The following is a 17,503-nucleotide window of genomic DNA, read 5'->3' on the forward strand; positions in this document are numbered from 1 at the left end:
CGCATCCCCCACGTGTCACGCATTATGCATTGAGTTTCCGCAAAATCGATGCAATTGCAAACGAAAATAAGTATCAGTCTCGCACCGTCTCGTTTTCTCTCTATCTTTTATATTGAGTAATATATAAAATTATCTCTCTTTCTTTTTTGATCGAGCCATTCATATAGACGCACTGAAAAAAAGTCTTGCAATACTTAACAAACGCATTTGGTTGTGCGTTTTAGCGCAATATTTGGTAAGTAGTAACAGATATGATAATAATTGTTACCAGCCGGTTGATAATAATTACAAAATAATTAGCAAAACTTATTTTTTATGCGGTTGAAACAATTAGATGGCTTAGTAAAAAGAATGCTAAATACTTTGGTAATAATTATCAAATAATTTGATAATTACCATAGCTTTTGGTAACTATAACTAAAAGTAATATTTGGTAATACTTATCACATAATGTGGTAAAATACTACTAAACAATATGATTTTATGTAACAAATTATTTTTGATAATGTTTGCCATATAAATGCGACTAATCCAATAAGTCTTGGCACACTACCAACCTTTGCTACATGATTATTTGTTAATAATTCTTAGTGCTAATAAGTTAGCTTTAAACGGTTTGACCAGGTTAGTCGGGTTAAGTCGGGTAAAAAGTTAATTTTTACCTTTTAACCCACAAAATTAACTGTGATCGGTTAACTTCTGTATTGCATAACCTAGCGCACCCAAAGTTTAATGACTTAACTTTTTACTCCGACTTTAACCCGACCATAATCCTGTCAACCGTTAAACTTTAACTTATTTGAATACCCCTATTATGTTTTATTCATCTAAACATTGAGTTGAAACTATTTCACTAAAGCACTTAGTAACTATAACGATCCAGACTAGATGATTATTACCGAATCTTTTTTTCAGTGCGTTCACGAACATTATCGACATTATCTACCTAGGTACGCGAATATTGCGTGCATCATTATCCGCCTCGCTGGTAATTTTCGATGTTTGGCGTTGTAATTATTGGAGCACGGCGGGTATGATAACGCCGATGTTACGTTACAGTATACTATCAAGCACATTATGATGCGTTACAATTCGCACGCCGTTGTTAATCACTCCGCCGCATTATTACAGTCGCTTACGATGTTTGTTCGTCATACAGCTTCTCGTAATTAAGAGATAAAACCATTGCCGTCTATGTTTTAGACGATCTATAATTTGCGTCCGATATAATAAATTTTATTTATAATTAAATAAATATAATATATTTGTATATATATACATAAATTTTAATATTTATTTTATATGCCTGTTTTTCACATACCTATATTGAGTAATATACAAAATTATAAATAGAATTATTCTAGATTTTCATACGACTAAGATCATCTAAAAGGTTTATTAAATTTTTACAGCAAATTTTTCGACTTTAAACAATTTTCCTTCTTTTTAATTTAAGTAAAAGATTTTGATTTTTTTTATCTCTCTCCGCGCAACGACGAAGACCGCGATCAATTTCTTACGAGGGGATGCGTATCTGCATTTGCCCCGTAATATGTTACGAGCAAATGCAACTTCGCCGTCAGGTGTATCGCCGTTATTATTGTTCTCCATTACCATGACGCCTTTGGGAGACTATCTACCGCGTAAATATGTATATATTCTAATGCATGCGCAATTGGGTACACGTACACACTTGACAAGAACTTTGAGTGCCATCTTTCCACCCTCGACCTCGTTAGCTACTACTAAATCCTCGGTGCTACCCACTTTCCCGTCTTTTCCAAACTTCCGCGCGAGCGGCACCTACTCGAAATGACACTTCGCAGCCTTTGTATTTCTTTTTTTTTGTTTCGTCGAACTGCTTTCGAGCGTTTCGATTTTCAACAAATTGTCGCAGTTTCTGATTTTACGTTATTTCCGTTGTCCATTTAAAATCTAATATTACAATAAATAACTGTCTTTTTGATCATACTAGTTTATTAGAATTAATTATAATAAAAACGCTTCTATTATCTTACGTGACGGAGGAATATCTCGTTTTCAGAGCTGCCTTTCTTCTTGTCATTTTTCGACAAACTTCGCGACGAAGATCTGAAATTGTCTACGGAACTTTCGGAAAGTAGCTTAAAGATGCAGACTTGGAATTGCTTTTTCAATATTAGAAATTGGCTCTCGGCTCTCTTCTCAAATGAGAGTCTCGAGACTTGTATATCGTAATAAGCTGAGGAATATTCCAACAGGGATAAAAAGAGGAACGAGGTCAAGGCAGAATAAAATTAAGTGAAAGAGGTATATCCTCACACTATCAACCGAGCAGGCGAGGAGATAAGCACACACAACTAGGAAGATAGAGACCACGGCACGGGTCTTCACGGTACAAGTACGTAACAATACGCGCGATGAAAAATGCATTCATCAAAAACGGTCGAAATTTCTCCCAGCAACGAAGAGAAAGAGGAGAGGCGGATTTGTTCCTTTCTTCCCGTATACAGTGGAGTGGTTTCCGTCGCACAAATCCGCCAATAAAGCCGAGCGTTTACCACACTTGCTGCGACACACACAACTCTCGACTTCTCTTCGTCGAGAGAAGAAAACTCCTCACGGGATGGTCCAGAGATGAGACCTTTGCGAAGAGCCGTTCGCAAATGATCGATCTCGTAAAACGGCAGCATGCTTGAAAGTACGCTCTCTCACGTACGAATCGAGGCACGTTCGAGACCCGTGCGCCTTCTTTTAAGATTTTAAGGCTTCGTAAGGGATACAGTAAAGTTCTTAGCGTGAGAAGGGAGTTCCTGATCACAGCGAGGGATCGTCTGAAATCGCATGTGTATCCTGGCACATATAAGGGTGTGCGATGTCATTGCGAAGGATTTAGATGCAAAATACGTGCTGTAAAATCACTAAACGACTGCAAAAGATATTTAACATTTTGACTACCTTGTTACTCATATTTAAATGAGTTTCCGCAAGGGCCCCATCATCTAAAGTTGGATAACGATTTTATTTACACAATCAGAAATTATTTTAATCAATATTTACAAAGATATTGGTGAAAAACAATTTAAATATTATATTTATAATATAATTAATGATTGAAAATAAAATTACATTAATTTTGAGTGATATTCTCAATCAAACAAAGGTTAATTTTGATCTTATAGGACGTATAGAGGAATACATTACCGTTTTTCTGTAAATAAAACTATTATTTTCACAATATAATTAATTGATTGAAAATAAAATTATCAAAAATTAAATTAATTTTGAGTAGATATTCTCAATCAAAACTTAATTTTAGTTTGACAGGACATATAGAGGAATACATTACCGTTTTTCTGTATTTTTTCTTGCGGCATGACAAAAAGATAGATATATCTTAGCGATCGACAATGCCTGCGGCATACTTTATATACGACTTCATACTTCTCGAGCTTGGTTCTCCCAAAACTTATACTCGAAATTAGCTTGGCAATCAAAGTGTTAAGAAGATTTAGGCAAAAAGTGGGTTAAATTCATAATTTCTAAGGTCCGTTTTACGACTTTATACTTGAATTATGGAATTAGCCCGCTCTTGCACCGAACCTTTAATTTAAACGCATGGCATAAATTGAACGCTTTCGAGCTTAAGGACAAAAATATTAACGCTTTCGAACTTGGAACTAAGAACGCTAAGCGTCAGTCCTCTTATAAGTTAATTCTAAACCGTCTTTAAAGTTAACGGCATAATTCCCGCGAGCTGAAAGCTTCGAGCTCAATTTTGCAACGTTTTACGAGCGGAGTTTCTCTCTTCTGTTTCCAGGAGAACGACACGATACGCTTTCGCGTGACTCTGGAGGACGAAGTGCCCGCGGGGCAGCAACCGAACATCGTCGGCGTCGACGCTTACGTGATCGTGTTGGACGAGAACGATAATCCGCCGCATTTCCTGGGTGTGCCGTACGAGGCGGTCGCCGAGGAGGACACCCCGGTCGGCTCCACCATACTGCCGGGCATCAGGGTCGTGGACCCTGACCTGCTGGGCGACATTATAGATCTAACGTGCGTCCCGCAGCCACAGGTGAGTCATTAATACGCGTTAGCGCGCGCGGTAATGTCCCGTGAAAGATACTTTTATCCGGTCTCTCCCCGGCGCGGCGCGGCACGGCGATCGAATTTTCTTGCCGCCCTATCCCACGTGGGATTTCCCGTGGAGGAAAATTTCAACCGACGAGCCGTGCCCTTCTGATCCATCGTCTTGGAAAATCCGTCGTTGATAGAATTACCTGGAGAACAACAGCGTGTTCCCTTTCTTTATCTCTTTATTTCTCTCGACTTAATATCTTTACGAAGCGCGCGCTTTCCGACAAGAAACGCGAGTCGCTTTTTTCCCTTATTTCTCTTCTTCCGAACTGCTGATCGAGTAAAGGAGTAATGAGGCCTGACAGGTCCCACATGGATTCGTGTAACAATTTCCCCGCTAATATGTATACTGCTTTCTATTTCGAGTACCGCGAACCGCGAGCTGCGGTTTATTTCGTAAACTTGGATGGGATGTAATTTTTCTCTGTGTTTATTTGAAAATTCCGCCTTCTCGATTACTTTCAATCGGTACCGAAATTAAATTATGTATTCTATCGCAAAGTATATACAGGTGGTGTTCGGGGAAAAAAAAAGATAGGAGAATAAGAAGAAAAAAATGAAAAAGGTCCCTTCTAAATTCGTTTCTGCTATCGCGTCGCTGACGGTCGCATCCGCGCGAAAGAAAGCGGATAATAAACAGGCTGCCAGAGAGGGAGTTGTTTTCCGCTCAAAGGATTTATTAAGAAGTCGTCGGTCCGCGTCCGTCGTCTCGGTCTCCACGACGCGGGACGCGGGGCTCCCCAGTATCGGGATCGGGGCTGCAACGGGGCCGCTCCCTCGTTGAGATGCAGTTGGTTGCACAGCGGGATAAAAGATGTACAAGTGCCGGTGTTTCACGTAAATGAAGAGGAGCTCGGATGAAGTGTTCCCCTTGTCCGCGAAACGAGGCGGAGGCGAGGCGGAATATCGGGCGCCGAGACGCTTTGTAATTCACAGTTTTCCATTAAGTTATCCACCTCTCGTATCCTGTAATAAACTCAGAGGCTGAGAGAGGAGGGGAATGAGGGAACGCCGAGCTCGCCTCGCCTCGCCTCACCTCGCTTCGTCTCGCAACGCCGAGCAGCACGCCCGAGGGAGCTGAGGACTCGTCGACGACGTCGGCGGCGGCGGCAGCCAGTTCCCGGTAGTAGTCGGACTTTCGCAATCATCGTTGTGGAGCCCGACGTTAACCCCTGCGGAAAACGCGTGGCCTATTTCGCGCGAGCGGGCGCGTAGTAGCGCTCGCATAACGGAGCGCGTTCGCAAATTTAATAATCGTTCCGATGCGTATATAAGGAGAAATTTTATTACCAACCTCTCGCGTAGGAGAATGTGAATTCAGCAGTTTCTTCGGCAGCTTAACCGGCGATGAAATTGGGTTTATATTCCAGTATGTGCGAGCGCGATACTTATCCCGCTTTACAATTAGAAATGCAGACGTGAGTTTAAATGTCTTATCTCTCCATGATTTCGAGATATCGCTACCCTCTCTTTTTCTCTCGCCTTTCTCCCTACTATATCTTCAAATATCAAGTGTGCGTAGCAGGATTAAAACAATTAAATAACGTATCAAATGCAGGAAATACCCCACTTTTGGAATAAAGCGCGACTTTACATTTTAAGCTGCAGATTCGACACGGAAAGGAAATATCGTCGAAAATCTATTTTAGATACCGAGATATCCGGAAACGTAATTTTTTTTATACATTTCATTTAGCACAAATCCAATTCGGATAGTTAGTTCTATCAAGTTTTTGCTTCCATCGCACCCCGCGCGAGTCTGTGAAAAATTTAAGTCACGTCCGAGGATCGTATTTACGGAAAGTTGTAACACGTTACCGTGGAAAATTGCTGTTGAAAACCGCTTTCTGTTTTAGGTTCCGATCCGATCGATGTAACACGCAATGGGTTATGCGATACGCGCCGTTCGTTTCGCCAAAAAGGGGGCAGGAAAGAATGCCCCGAAAATTCAGTCGACGGGAAAAACCGCGCAACGTATTGCTTTCGCGTTTTTTTTCTTTTCGCGAGAGAAAAAAAGAGAAAGAAAGAGAGAGAGATCCAATTCGTATATCATCTCGCGACCCGTTAAAATTATCTGCTTGCAGCCTCCTGGCTTTACCCCCCTTTCTCTCTTTCTGCACCACCTCTCCCTCTCGCGCTCCTCCCGGGAAAGATGCGCGGCGGGATATTAGTACGTATAACGCACCACCCTCTACGTCATATCCGCTCGATAAATTCCCGGTCGGAGCCGTTAGGCGCGACCAATAAAACCGTAAAACCTTTTAACTAATGGTCCACCGGCTTTACGGCGGCAAACTTTAATGCCCTCCCTCGTTTTTCGTTATACGCACGAAAACGCGACGCCGCTGCACTGCACTGGCCGAATAGGACGCGATTGCGTCCAGTCATTAAGCGTAACTAATGTTTACAGTGCTCAGAATACTGGGGCGCGAATCATACCGCGAAATCGGAATCAACGGTGAAATTTTCCATTAACGATCCGCGGGTTCGATGGCGATGATGCGGCAACTCGACCGCTCGCAGCAAACACGAAATTTGCCAGAAATTTATTATAAATTGGGGAGACACGCGCGATTTTAACGCGAATTATTTTGAATCTGTGGACATTTATATGGTGATGTCTGGATCCGCGTTAATATTTTTCGTTTATTTCAAAGAGCGTGACACGCATGAAAATTGCGCCAGCAATTTTTAAATTTCCTGTGTGATTTAACAAATATGATTTTATAGATTCGTAAGTTACCATACTGACAATGAGAAAAAAATACTTGAAAATTTATTTGGAATGTAAAGTTTATTTCACATAAAGTGAAAGTAGAAAGTATTTTTTTCTCAAGTGAACGCGAATTTGATGAAACGTATAGAGCGTTTCATAAGAGCTCCAATTAAGTGACAAGGTGCCATAACTTTTAGATGGATACTCAATGTAACGACAAATCGGTTAATTAACGCTGGATCCTCGCTAAAACTTCGCGAATACTTGCCGAAGTATTCCGGCTTCATACGTCGCCAAAATGGCGAACATGCCAGGCGATCGGCCGTACTTGTCGTGATTAACTCATACAAGCGCAATAACACTCAACTTTTGTTGCAGTTCCTGGATGCCTGCGAGAAGTTCGGCATCGTCAACGTCGAGAGGAGCCAGAACACGTATGTGGGCGCCCTGGTGCTGCGGCAACCCCTCGACTACCGGGAGAGGCCTTTCTATCAGCTGCTGCTGCGAGCGAGCGTGAGTATTTCTCCTCCCTCCCCCCTCTCTCTCTCTCCCTCCCTTCTTCCCTCAATTCGTGGATTGATTCTAATTATGCGCGCCGCGAAGGAAAGCCAAGCATCGGCCCGTTTCTCGCAAACACGTCGGATAAACCCGTCCGTAAACGGGATGCGCAACCGTAACACGGGCGAGATTGCGGGCGAATTCGGGATACGGGCGAATTTGCGAACTAACGAGGACGCGGAGAATGACGTGCGTCGGACGGACCCGCGTATGTCTGTTGTCGGCCCAGGGTTGGCTTAAACCCCAACCGTCCGTTCAGTGGCAAAACGAGCGATTCTCGCGGCAGCGTTAATTAACGCTCGAACGTTTCTCGATAATTACGTCTATGACGACGTTTAAACAACATTTCTCTCTCGCTCTCTCTCTCTCTCTCTCTCTTCCTCTCTGACGCTACAGTCCCATTTTAGCAGATTGGAGATTGCGTCTGTTACATATTAAACGTGACCTTCTTTTAATCTGAATTCTTTTCTCTCGTATGCAGCACGAAGCTTTAGCGCCGGTTGGATCGAAGCGCTTTCTTCCGTGGTAGAAAGGCTTCATATTATTTAAAATGAACTCCGCGAGCTCCGGCGAGCGTGAAGAACACTATCGAGTTTACGTGACTTCAAAGGGTTTACAGATAAAAGGCAGACCGTGCGGGGCGGGCCCGGTGCCCGGAAATAGGAAACCTCAGTTACCTCGGTTGATTCCCGTCGACGTCGTTCCGATACGTTAAAATACACTGTAAACACATATATATGTGGGAAAAGGTCTAAGCCCGCCGGCTCTCTCTCTCTCCCCGTGTGCCAACTAAAAAGGGAATCGTGATTTACTATGCGTTTTCGTGCGCGAAAACGTACGTTGCGCCGCGCAAACCGGCAAACATTGAGCTCATTTAGGTCTTACACCGCGAACGTGCCCGTATGATCGATGCGGTTTTCTCACCCGTACATCGATTCCGCGGTATTTTTCTTTCGCCGCAATATCTGAGGAATATAGCGGCGAAATTGAAGAAAAACAGTAAATATTTGCCCGCCGTACGGGCGCGTACGAGCTATGTAATGGCGCGTTTTCTCGTCGCGCATTTAGCACTAAATGCGATCTGTGATCCTCGTCTCTCGCGCCGACGTTGCCCCGCAATCCTTATTGCATCAGATCTTTACATAGGTATAATAAAAGAGAGAAAAAAAAACAACCTCGGCTGCTGTGTATAGCGACTGAATTGCAGATCGAGTCTCTTCTAATTTTTTCTATTTGAATTTAATATTCTTTGTGCGACGCGCTATCATATGTGTCTTGTAATCCAAAATATGAGAATTATTCACTGTTAAATATTAAAGGATCAAATTTAAACCAATATTTTGAGTTAAATAGCATTTTGTTATTATTAACTATCATATTAACTATCGTATTGAAATTTATTATTTTAACGGAAAACAGTATTATTTGGACTCGCCACTGATTTAGTTACATTAAAATTGCTTTAGTTAAATTAACGACATATTGAGTAGGAGTGATAGGAGTGACCTATAGGAACGATTAAAAATGACTCAAATTGAATATAATTTGACACTATGAATTTAACAGTGTTATATTATGATCTTGAAAATATGTAGATTCCCATTCAGCCGGCGATGAACGGCAGTCCGGAATTTAAAACTGATTGATCCGAAAATCGCTAATATGTATGTTTTTACAGCCAAATCGTTGATTTCTCTCAATAGACGGGTGGATCCCCGAGGGGGGATCCCTGCGAGGGGGTTAATTAATCAACGTCGCGCGCGCTCCAATATGAGATGTCATCCTCGCGCGTTCACGTGTGCGAGATAAAGAGATAATTGCGGTTACTTGCGACACTTCGTGCGCTCGCGAACGACGAGCTCTTTCTGTGTGCGAGAGCAGCGGAGATTGATTTTAATTACGCGTTCTCTCTCCGAAGTGCCATCCCCTTTGCTGTGCAAGAAGATGGTCCCGTTCGCGATAGCGCGCATAATTACAGCGGCGAAATGAACGGACACGTAAATTACGACTGAAACTTCACGACTGTGCGAAATAAATCGTCACGACAAAAGTCCGGTTAAGATTTTAGATCTTTTTATTTTGAAGAATCTACTTTTTTTTCATTAAAACTCTCGCAAATCTTAATCGACAATATAAATAATAGCGCGAACCGACGATCTTATCGCGTTTGAACGTTTTATTCTCGGAAAGGATGAGTTTGAATATTCTATTATTGGTTTATAAACCGAAACTAGCCTCAAGAAATTTATCTCAAAATTTATCAGAAAAATATTTGATAAATCAAATCGGAGTGACATGTGACTTTAAATATTTAATTCTTGAGTCTCTTCTCTATTCTCAACACCCAGAAAAGCATGATTAATCGAAGGTAAATTTTAGGAGACAATTTTCTTCCGCATACAGTCCTATATTATATTCTATGATTGATGAATCTACATTTTTAATAGTAGAACTAAAGGGGTCAAAATGATTTGACATATTTTTAAATAATTATTATTTATTTTTAAAACATCACGATTTCTAAAATTTTCTCTGAATTTTATTGAAATATACAAATATTTAATTTCATAAATTTGTTTGTTTTTTTTTCTCTTTCTTTTTCATTTTGATTTCTTCGGTAGAAATAGATATAGGTTCGGTAATTTTAGTGTTAAGAAATGTGAAAAGGAAAGCGGAAAGAATAAAATTAAGAGTATGGAGATTCGTGACTGTATATTGTGAGAACGGAGTCAGGGTGTCGTGCATGCTCCAAATCTCTCGATCGGACAAAAGGAAACCACCGGAGTCGGCTCGAACGTGCGAATTTTATCCGCAGGACGGCCTGAACAATGGAACCACCGGTGTCGAGATCAAGGTGGCGGATATTCAGAACAGCCCGCCGGAATTCCTGGACTCGCTGACAGGCGTGGTGCGCGAGGACGATCCCATCGGGACTCTCGTGATGACCGTAAAGGCTCGAGACGGCGACAGGGGCATGCCGCGGAAGATGATCTACGAATTAGTTACCAGTGAGTATTCATCTTCCTCCTCCTCCTCCTCAGCCTTCATATCTAAGTTGTCATCATAAGTACAAAATCGTATTCTCATCCGAACTGGATTCGAACTTCCAAACTAACGTTAGTTTATCCGCATATACTTGGATGAAACAAACATAATGGCAACGTTTAGGCGCACAATTCTGTTTTTACCTAGTATAACTAATAACAGTATCTAATTTTCCCAGGGAGTAGAAACGTTTTACCCGAAATTCTGTTGAGGACAGATAAAACGCAGAATTTCGGGTAAAACGATACTCGATGAGATTACAGAATTAATTGTGCATGCACGAGCTTCCTCGTGCAACAATAGAAGGTCTTCATGAATGTCGAAACATCACGAATGTCGAACCGTCCGTCTTCCCCGCAGACCCGTTCGATTACTTCCTACTGGACGACGACACGGGCGAGCTGAGGACGGCGAAGCCGCTGGACAGAGAGGCGCTGGAGAACTCGACGGGCGTGCTCACGTTGATCGTGAAGGCCCGCGAGCTGATCGACGGCATACCCGGCAACGACAAATTGACGGTATCGACGGCCGAGGCGACCGTGACGATTAAGGACGTCAACGACGAGCCGCCCACGTTCAATCGGCGCGAATACAACATCGAGATCCCGGAGAACGTGCCGGACGGCACGCCGTTGCCGCATCTGGACATGACGGTGAAAGATCCGGACGTGGTGAGCACCAGGGCCGATTTAATATCGATAGATATTACCTGTCGCGCGCGTTCGAACCCGAATGCGGAGCAAGACTCGCGCTCTCTTGATTCTCGGGGGCGAAAAATGGGACCGGAGCCCGCAGCTTCCGCGTCCGCGCGCGCGGTCAATAATCCGTCATCGTAAAATCAAGGGTTAATCCAGCACGCGCGATAAACGCCTAGCTATAATGTACGTAACATTTACAATTAATATATTCGGCTTTTTGTAAAGCTCCCGCGGGGAACAATAGCGAACGATCAGAAAAGCGCCGCGTGCGTGTTTAACTCGGTTATTAAATGTCCCGCGTATTTAATGGTAGCGAGCGCAATATGGAACGGCATGGATAAATAATTCATGACGCGTTATAAAGCCTCGATCGGATATAATCATTATTTTGTCGCAGTCGTATTGACCGGTCATTGTTGAACGTGTTTTCCATTGTTCCGCGCGCAACGCGGAACTCGCCTCGCCTCTTTTCGGCCGCGGGAAATCCCGCACGTGTTTCGCGAATGGGAATTAATAAGACGGTGGCGTTTTCACTTTAAGGGCTTAAACTCCGTGTTCTCCCTGCGTCTGGAGGATATAACGGGTGCGTTCACCGTGGAGCCCGTCTTGGCGACCGGCAGCACGTCCGTGAACATCCGCGTTACCAACGGCTCGCTTGATTACGAAAATCCTAATCAGCGGAAATTCATTATCCTGGTAAGTGGAGCTGGAGGCATTTACCTCTCTCTCGCCCTTTCTCAATTAGTTTTTACAGACGCTGCTGGATAAATTAAATCAATATCTTCTTCAAAGGGAGAATAATTCTCTACCAGGAATTAATATAGAATGCAAAATGTAACGTAATCCGATTAAAATAAAATTCACTTGATCGTTAATAATTGTATTAATAATTATTTTATATTTATTTATGATTTGCTACAATAATTATTACAAATATATATGATTATAATCAGAAAGATATCGAGTCGTAGCGTCTCTCTTTCTCTCTTTTTCTCTTCGAGACAATTAATTGTAGCCGACAACGGCGCGCGAAAATTACGCGGAAAATAAACGTAGCGATTATCGTTACCAGGTCGTCGCCGAGGAAGTCCACACAAACCCGAAGCTCTCGTCCACGGCGACGGTAACGATCTCCATCACGGATGCAAACGACAACGCTCCTTCCTTCGGGAGCCCCACGTACACGGCTACGGTGTCCGAGACGGCGGCCCCGGGGAGCCCAATTATAACGATTACGGCGAAGGATCGCGACAGCGGGCGGTAAGGGCTCGTTAAGCACGCGCTTTGTACCCGGGAGACATCAAAGCACGTTCACCCTTCATTTACGTTGCGATTCTCTGTCCCGCAGCTTCGGCACCGCCGGCATAGTCTACCAATTACTTGGCCAGGGCGCGGAGCACTTTGCGATCGACAAGAAAACCGGCACCATCACCGCCGCGCCCTGCCCGACGCCCGGCACGTCGCCCTGTCTGGATTACGAGCAGCAGACGGAGTATTTTCTCACTTACAAGGTGCCCTCACAATTGCGATACCAACAACTAACAAGCCTGATAGCATTATAAAATATTATATTTAGAATATATAGTATTACAAAATTTAAAAACTGAGGGCGATAATAATTGAATCGATCGAATTAAGTAGTTTGATTAAATTTATATTATCTAAAACGGATTTCGCGTTTTCCATGCATTTTTTTAAATAAATTGAGTTATTTTTACTGGCGTAAATCAGCAAAGATTTTATAAATACGTGACATTCTTTTTTTAGGCAACGGACGACAATGGGGAAGGACAGACAACGAGCGTTTCGTTGCGCATCAGCCTGGTAGACGCGAACGACAGTCCGCCACGCTTCCTACAGGACAAGTATCGCGCGGTGGTGGACGAGGGTGCCGAGAAATTCGAGCCCGAGCTGAAGGTGCAAGCGCGCGATAAGGACAAGACGTCCAAGATCACGTACGCTCTGGTGGGCGGTAACGAGCTCGGCTTGTTCGCCGTCGATTCGGACACTGGCGAGATCACCATCAAGAGCCCGGTCGACATGACCAACGCCACCCACGACTGGATCGCTCTGACGATACAGGCGAGCGACGGCATATTCGTCGATTCCGCGCTCGTCAACATCACTGTGCGCGACGTTAACAATAACGCGCCCGTGTTCCCGCACGACATATACACGGCCAGCATCGCGGAGATATCTCCGATCGGTAAGTATCTGGATTACGCTTAACGACGATTGTGCGTGTCCTCGATTGCGCAATTACGAGCAATCTCTCGCGGGTGTAATCAAGGTCGTCGGATATGGGATATCTGCCTTGAACGATGCCCATCCGCTAGGAGGACTTACGTTTCTCGCCGCGAGGCCATTTCATTACCATTTTCCGTGAACTAATCGTGTTTAACTTAGTAGTTGACCGCATTCGACTTTTCCAGGAACTGTAGTGGAGGAAGTGACCGCGACGGACGCCGACAGCGGAGTCAATGCCGAGCTGGTCTACAGAATACAGAAAGGAGCTTTCGACGACTTTGCTATTAACGAGACCACCGGCGTGGTCACGGTGTCTCGAAAATTGGACTACGACGAGAAGAACACGTATCACGTAGAAGTGATAGCGTTTGACAAAGGTAACATTATCATCACGAACGATTGGAGAAATTAAACAATGGTAAAATTCGTGTCAATGCTTACTCTGCACGAAGGAACTAAATTTTTTATTTTGCGAAGAGCAATTTAACGTCAATTAATCGCTAAAATTGTTGCAAGTGACTCCACGCTCATTTCCACGACCCCTCGTATTTCATTCCAGGAACTCCGAGCCTGACCGGAACGACGACACTGATGATCGAAGTAGAGAACAGCAACGACAAGGCCCCGTATTTTACGCCCGAAACGCAGCGGGCCGAAGTTACGGAGGACACGCCAATCGGTACCGTTTTCGCAACATTGAAAGCCACCGATCCGGACAGCACGAATCTCGAAGCTTTGAACTTCGCCATTTCCGAGCCAATCACCGCTATTGACAGAAATGGCCAGCGCGTCAACGACAGCAAATCTTTTAAAGTACGAGAAACATTTTCGTTTTAACTCTCGTTTGCAAGTAGATCCCTAAGTTGTGTAAAAATAAAGAATTACTTTTAGGCGGTTGTTCCACCTTTCGATCAATCTCGCTTACTCAGATTTACGACCTATAGGATAAATCTACCGGTAGTTTACCAGCTAGTGAGCGTTGTTCCACGTTTTAACCCATACAATTTATATTACATATTCGTTAAATACTCGGCTTGGACGAACTGTAATATTGCTTGCGAAGCACACTATTATATTTCTTCTCAGATTCTTCGTTATCCTTCGTCACCATAACAATTGATTTTTTCGCATATCCTGGTTCATTTTATGCCGTCCGATCCGTCCCCCGTTTCGATAATATCCCAATTCTTTCGCAAAATATTAATATGACAATGCGTGAAACGTCAAATACACCAGCGCTGCGCCTCTTTCTTCCGCTGACGGGTATGAGTCGAATCACTACCATTATCGTCAGATAAGTCTACCCGGTCCCAAGTACCGTGTAATTTATCTTGCGTAGGGGCCATTTATCAGGAAGGGTAATTTTACCCGAGAAATGGAACCCGCTCTAGCCAGACCGTATCCATTCAGATAATTACCAGATGTTTATCTGAAAGGGCCAAACCCGCCCTTAGACGTTAGTAATACTACTGGTATATCTCTCGGAAAATCGAATTTTATAATTTCGTATTTGTTAATTGTTTATTTTTATGAAGATATAATATATACTATTATAAAATTAAAATTATGATAATGTTATATATTAATGATTTATATATATAATGTACTATATTATTATTTTTAAAATATTTTCTTATCTTCGTACACATAGCTTATCTGTATCTTTTTATCACGTTTCTTCGCTCTTGTAGGATTTCTTCGCGGTCGACCGCGCTACCGGACAGGTTTCCGTTGTTCGGGCCTTGGATCGTGATATAGCGGCGACGGTAAGCGTTACGATCGTCGTAAGCGACACCACGGCACCCACATTGCAACAGGGACGAGGTAAATAATACATTTTTCAAAAAGATGATACGAAATATTCTTTGTCATTCTTGACATACATCGTGCAATTTTCAATAGGCAAGCTGGTAGTCACTATCATCGACGTGAACCACATGGCGCCGGAATTTCTGAAGCCGTGGACCCGAGAAAATTCACGGTATCTGATAGAGATGCAAGAGGAGCAACCCACTGGCGCTGTCGTGGGTGCTTTCACGGCAACAGACGCTGATAGTAACATAGCGAGTTACGCCATCGATCCGCCGAGCCCTTACTTCAATATTGATAATATTACCGGTAAGTTGCTCATCGCGAATCCCCATGTCAGTTTCACGTAAGCATGTTCCGAAAGTCACTGCCGAAAATCAATTTGCTCGCTAAAGCAGCACTTTACTATACGTGATGTATTTAAAGGAATCTTAAAATAATTTCTCTGTAAATAGAGAATGTTTTAATAGCTTCTAATTTATTGATCTATATTATTACTTACTCTTTGCATCAAGAAATAAACAAATCACGAAATACTTAATAGAAATAATTGATAATAAATTGGATGCTTATCCTAATGAATGCGAGACACCAGATCTGTTCTTTTTTTTTTTACTGGGAAGAGTGCGTCTGTTTCGAATGTGATGCCTTTGTTCACAGGAATCGTAAGAACCAGTCAGGTGATCGATTACGAAGAAACAAAGCAATTGGAATTCACAGTGGTCGCTTACGACTCCGGAGTGCCGCAACTTTCCGCGACTGCGAAAGTTACCGTTACCGTGATCAACGTGAATGATCAGGATCCGAAGTTCGAGAAGGACATGTACAATGCATCGGTGAAAGAGAATTCTCCACCTGGCACTCGCGTTACCGTTGTGAAAGCTACGGACGGCGATGAGGGACCTTTCGGCGATGTCAGCTACAGCCTGATTGGCGAACATGCTGCTGACTTTAACATCGGTAAGCTAGCAAACATGATCGATTGCATTGTATTAGTAAAAAATAAAACTAAGAAAATTAAATATTTTTTTAGTTTTGTAAATATTTTTATACAGTGTTATATAGCAATATACAATGATATATGGCGTTTAATTTTTCAACATTCATACAATCTTATGCAATTTTTAGGGCATGAAACCGGAGAGATCACTGTGGGCGGTGCTACGGTTCTCGATAGAGAAGTGACACCGGAAATCACCATAACGGTGATGGCCAGTGACGGCGCCCATGTAAATTCGCGTCGAAGCACTACCGTACCGGTGGTTGTCAAATTAATTGATGAGAATGATAACAGACCGATATTCTCACAACACAGCTACAGAGCTTCCGTTGCGGAGAATTTGTCCGTTAATCCGCCGGCACCCATCTTGCAGGTATTACTAAAATCACGTTGAACAGTCCGAAAGTATTAATAATAACTGTTATCACAAATAGACATGGAATTTTTTCATTAAATTATATACGAGGCTAAATAATTAAGCTTCTCTAATATGGAAAATGTTCGAAAAAATATATATAAAACTTGAAGTCAACTTTTCATAGAGAAAATATCGATAGAAGTCATACTTTTTAATCTTCAATATTTAATTTGTAATATTCTTCGTTTTTATTATTTAAAATTAACTAATTTTTTAAGGCTTATTATGATAAAATTAACAAATTATGATCTTTTTAAGGTACGAGCGGTAGATCAAGATGAAGGAACAAACGGTGAGGTGTGGTACACAATCATTAACGGAAACGAGAATGAATCGTTTTCGTTAAACCGCGAAACGGGCATCCTGTATCCCGCGGCCGCCCTCCTCGGCAGAGCCGGTTCTTATAGGATCGAGGTCGAAGCACGCGACGGCGCCGGAAATGGTCCACATTCGGACAGATGTTACGTCGATATAAGAGTCACGCCTGTGAATCAGCATAAACCGCAGTTTGTGATGCCGGAACTGACAAACGCGACCGTGGAAGTGCCAGAGGTATGTATATACATATAAGAATGTCTCCTGTTTGCATCGAAAATAGAAAAAGAGCATATAGATTTTATAGTCAAGTCAAAATTAAAAAATATAAAATATGAATTTATTATACGAAATATATTAATAGGCGGTTAATTTTCAGAATGCAGGTGTGCCGAATTATCTAATATTAACTGTAAAAGCAATCGACAGAGATCCCGGCGAGAATGGTCGTGTTAGCTATCACTTAAAAGTCGGCAATAGGAACGTTCAGGAAACCGAGGAATTTTCTATAGACCAAGAGACCGGAGAACTTCGATCGAAAATTATCCTCGACCGCGAGATCAAAAGCAAATTTGAAG

General features: G+C 42.6%; 1 protein-coding gene across 2 annotated transcripts in view; it reads left to right on the forward strand.

The window, feature by feature from the left end:
• Cad87a (cadherin 87A) overlaps positions 1-17,503 on the forward strand; it is a 201,907-nt gene that overhangs the window by 179,534 nt on the left and 4,870 nt on the right. For both annotated transcript variants that reach the window (XM_071781222.1, XM_071781223.1), the window contains exons 6-21: positions 3,800-4,057; positions 7,214-7,348; positions 10,209-10,401; positions 10,799-11,109; positions 11,677-11,832; positions 12,209-12,396; positions 12,485-12,647; positions 12,904-13,342; positions 13,569-13,760; positions 13,943-14,196; positions 15,075-15,207; positions 15,286-15,501; positions 15,853-16,152; positions 16,321-16,565; positions 16,869-17,162; positions 17,305-17,502. In XM_071781222.1, the coding sequence (XP_071637323.1) occupies positions 3,800-4,057; positions 7,214-7,348; positions 10,209-10,401; positions 10,799-11,109; positions 11,677-11,832; positions 12,209-12,396; positions 12,485-12,647; positions 12,904-13,342; positions 13,569-13,760; positions 13,943-14,196; positions 15,075-15,207; positions 15,286-15,501; positions 15,853-16,152; positions 16,321-16,565; positions 16,869-17,162; positions 17,305-17,502 (3,675 nt within the window). The remainder of the gene's footprint in view (positions 1-3,799; positions 4,058-7,213; positions 7,349-10,208; positions 10,402-10,798; positions 11,110-11,676; positions 11,833-12,208; positions 12,397-12,484; positions 12,648-12,903; positions 13,343-13,568; positions 13,761-13,942; positions 14,197-15,074; positions 15,208-15,285; positions 15,502-15,852; positions 16,153-16,320; positions 16,566-16,868; positions 17,163-17,304; position 17,503) is intronic.

Source organism: Temnothorax longispinosus, chromosome 6 (genome assembly GCF_030848805.1).
Source record: "Temnothorax longispinosus isolate EJ_2023e chromosome 6, Tlon_JGU_v1, whole genome shotgun sequence".
Taxonomy (NCBI): Eukaryota; Metazoa; Arthropoda; class Insecta; order Hymenoptera; family Formicidae; genus Temnothorax; species Temnothorax longispinosus.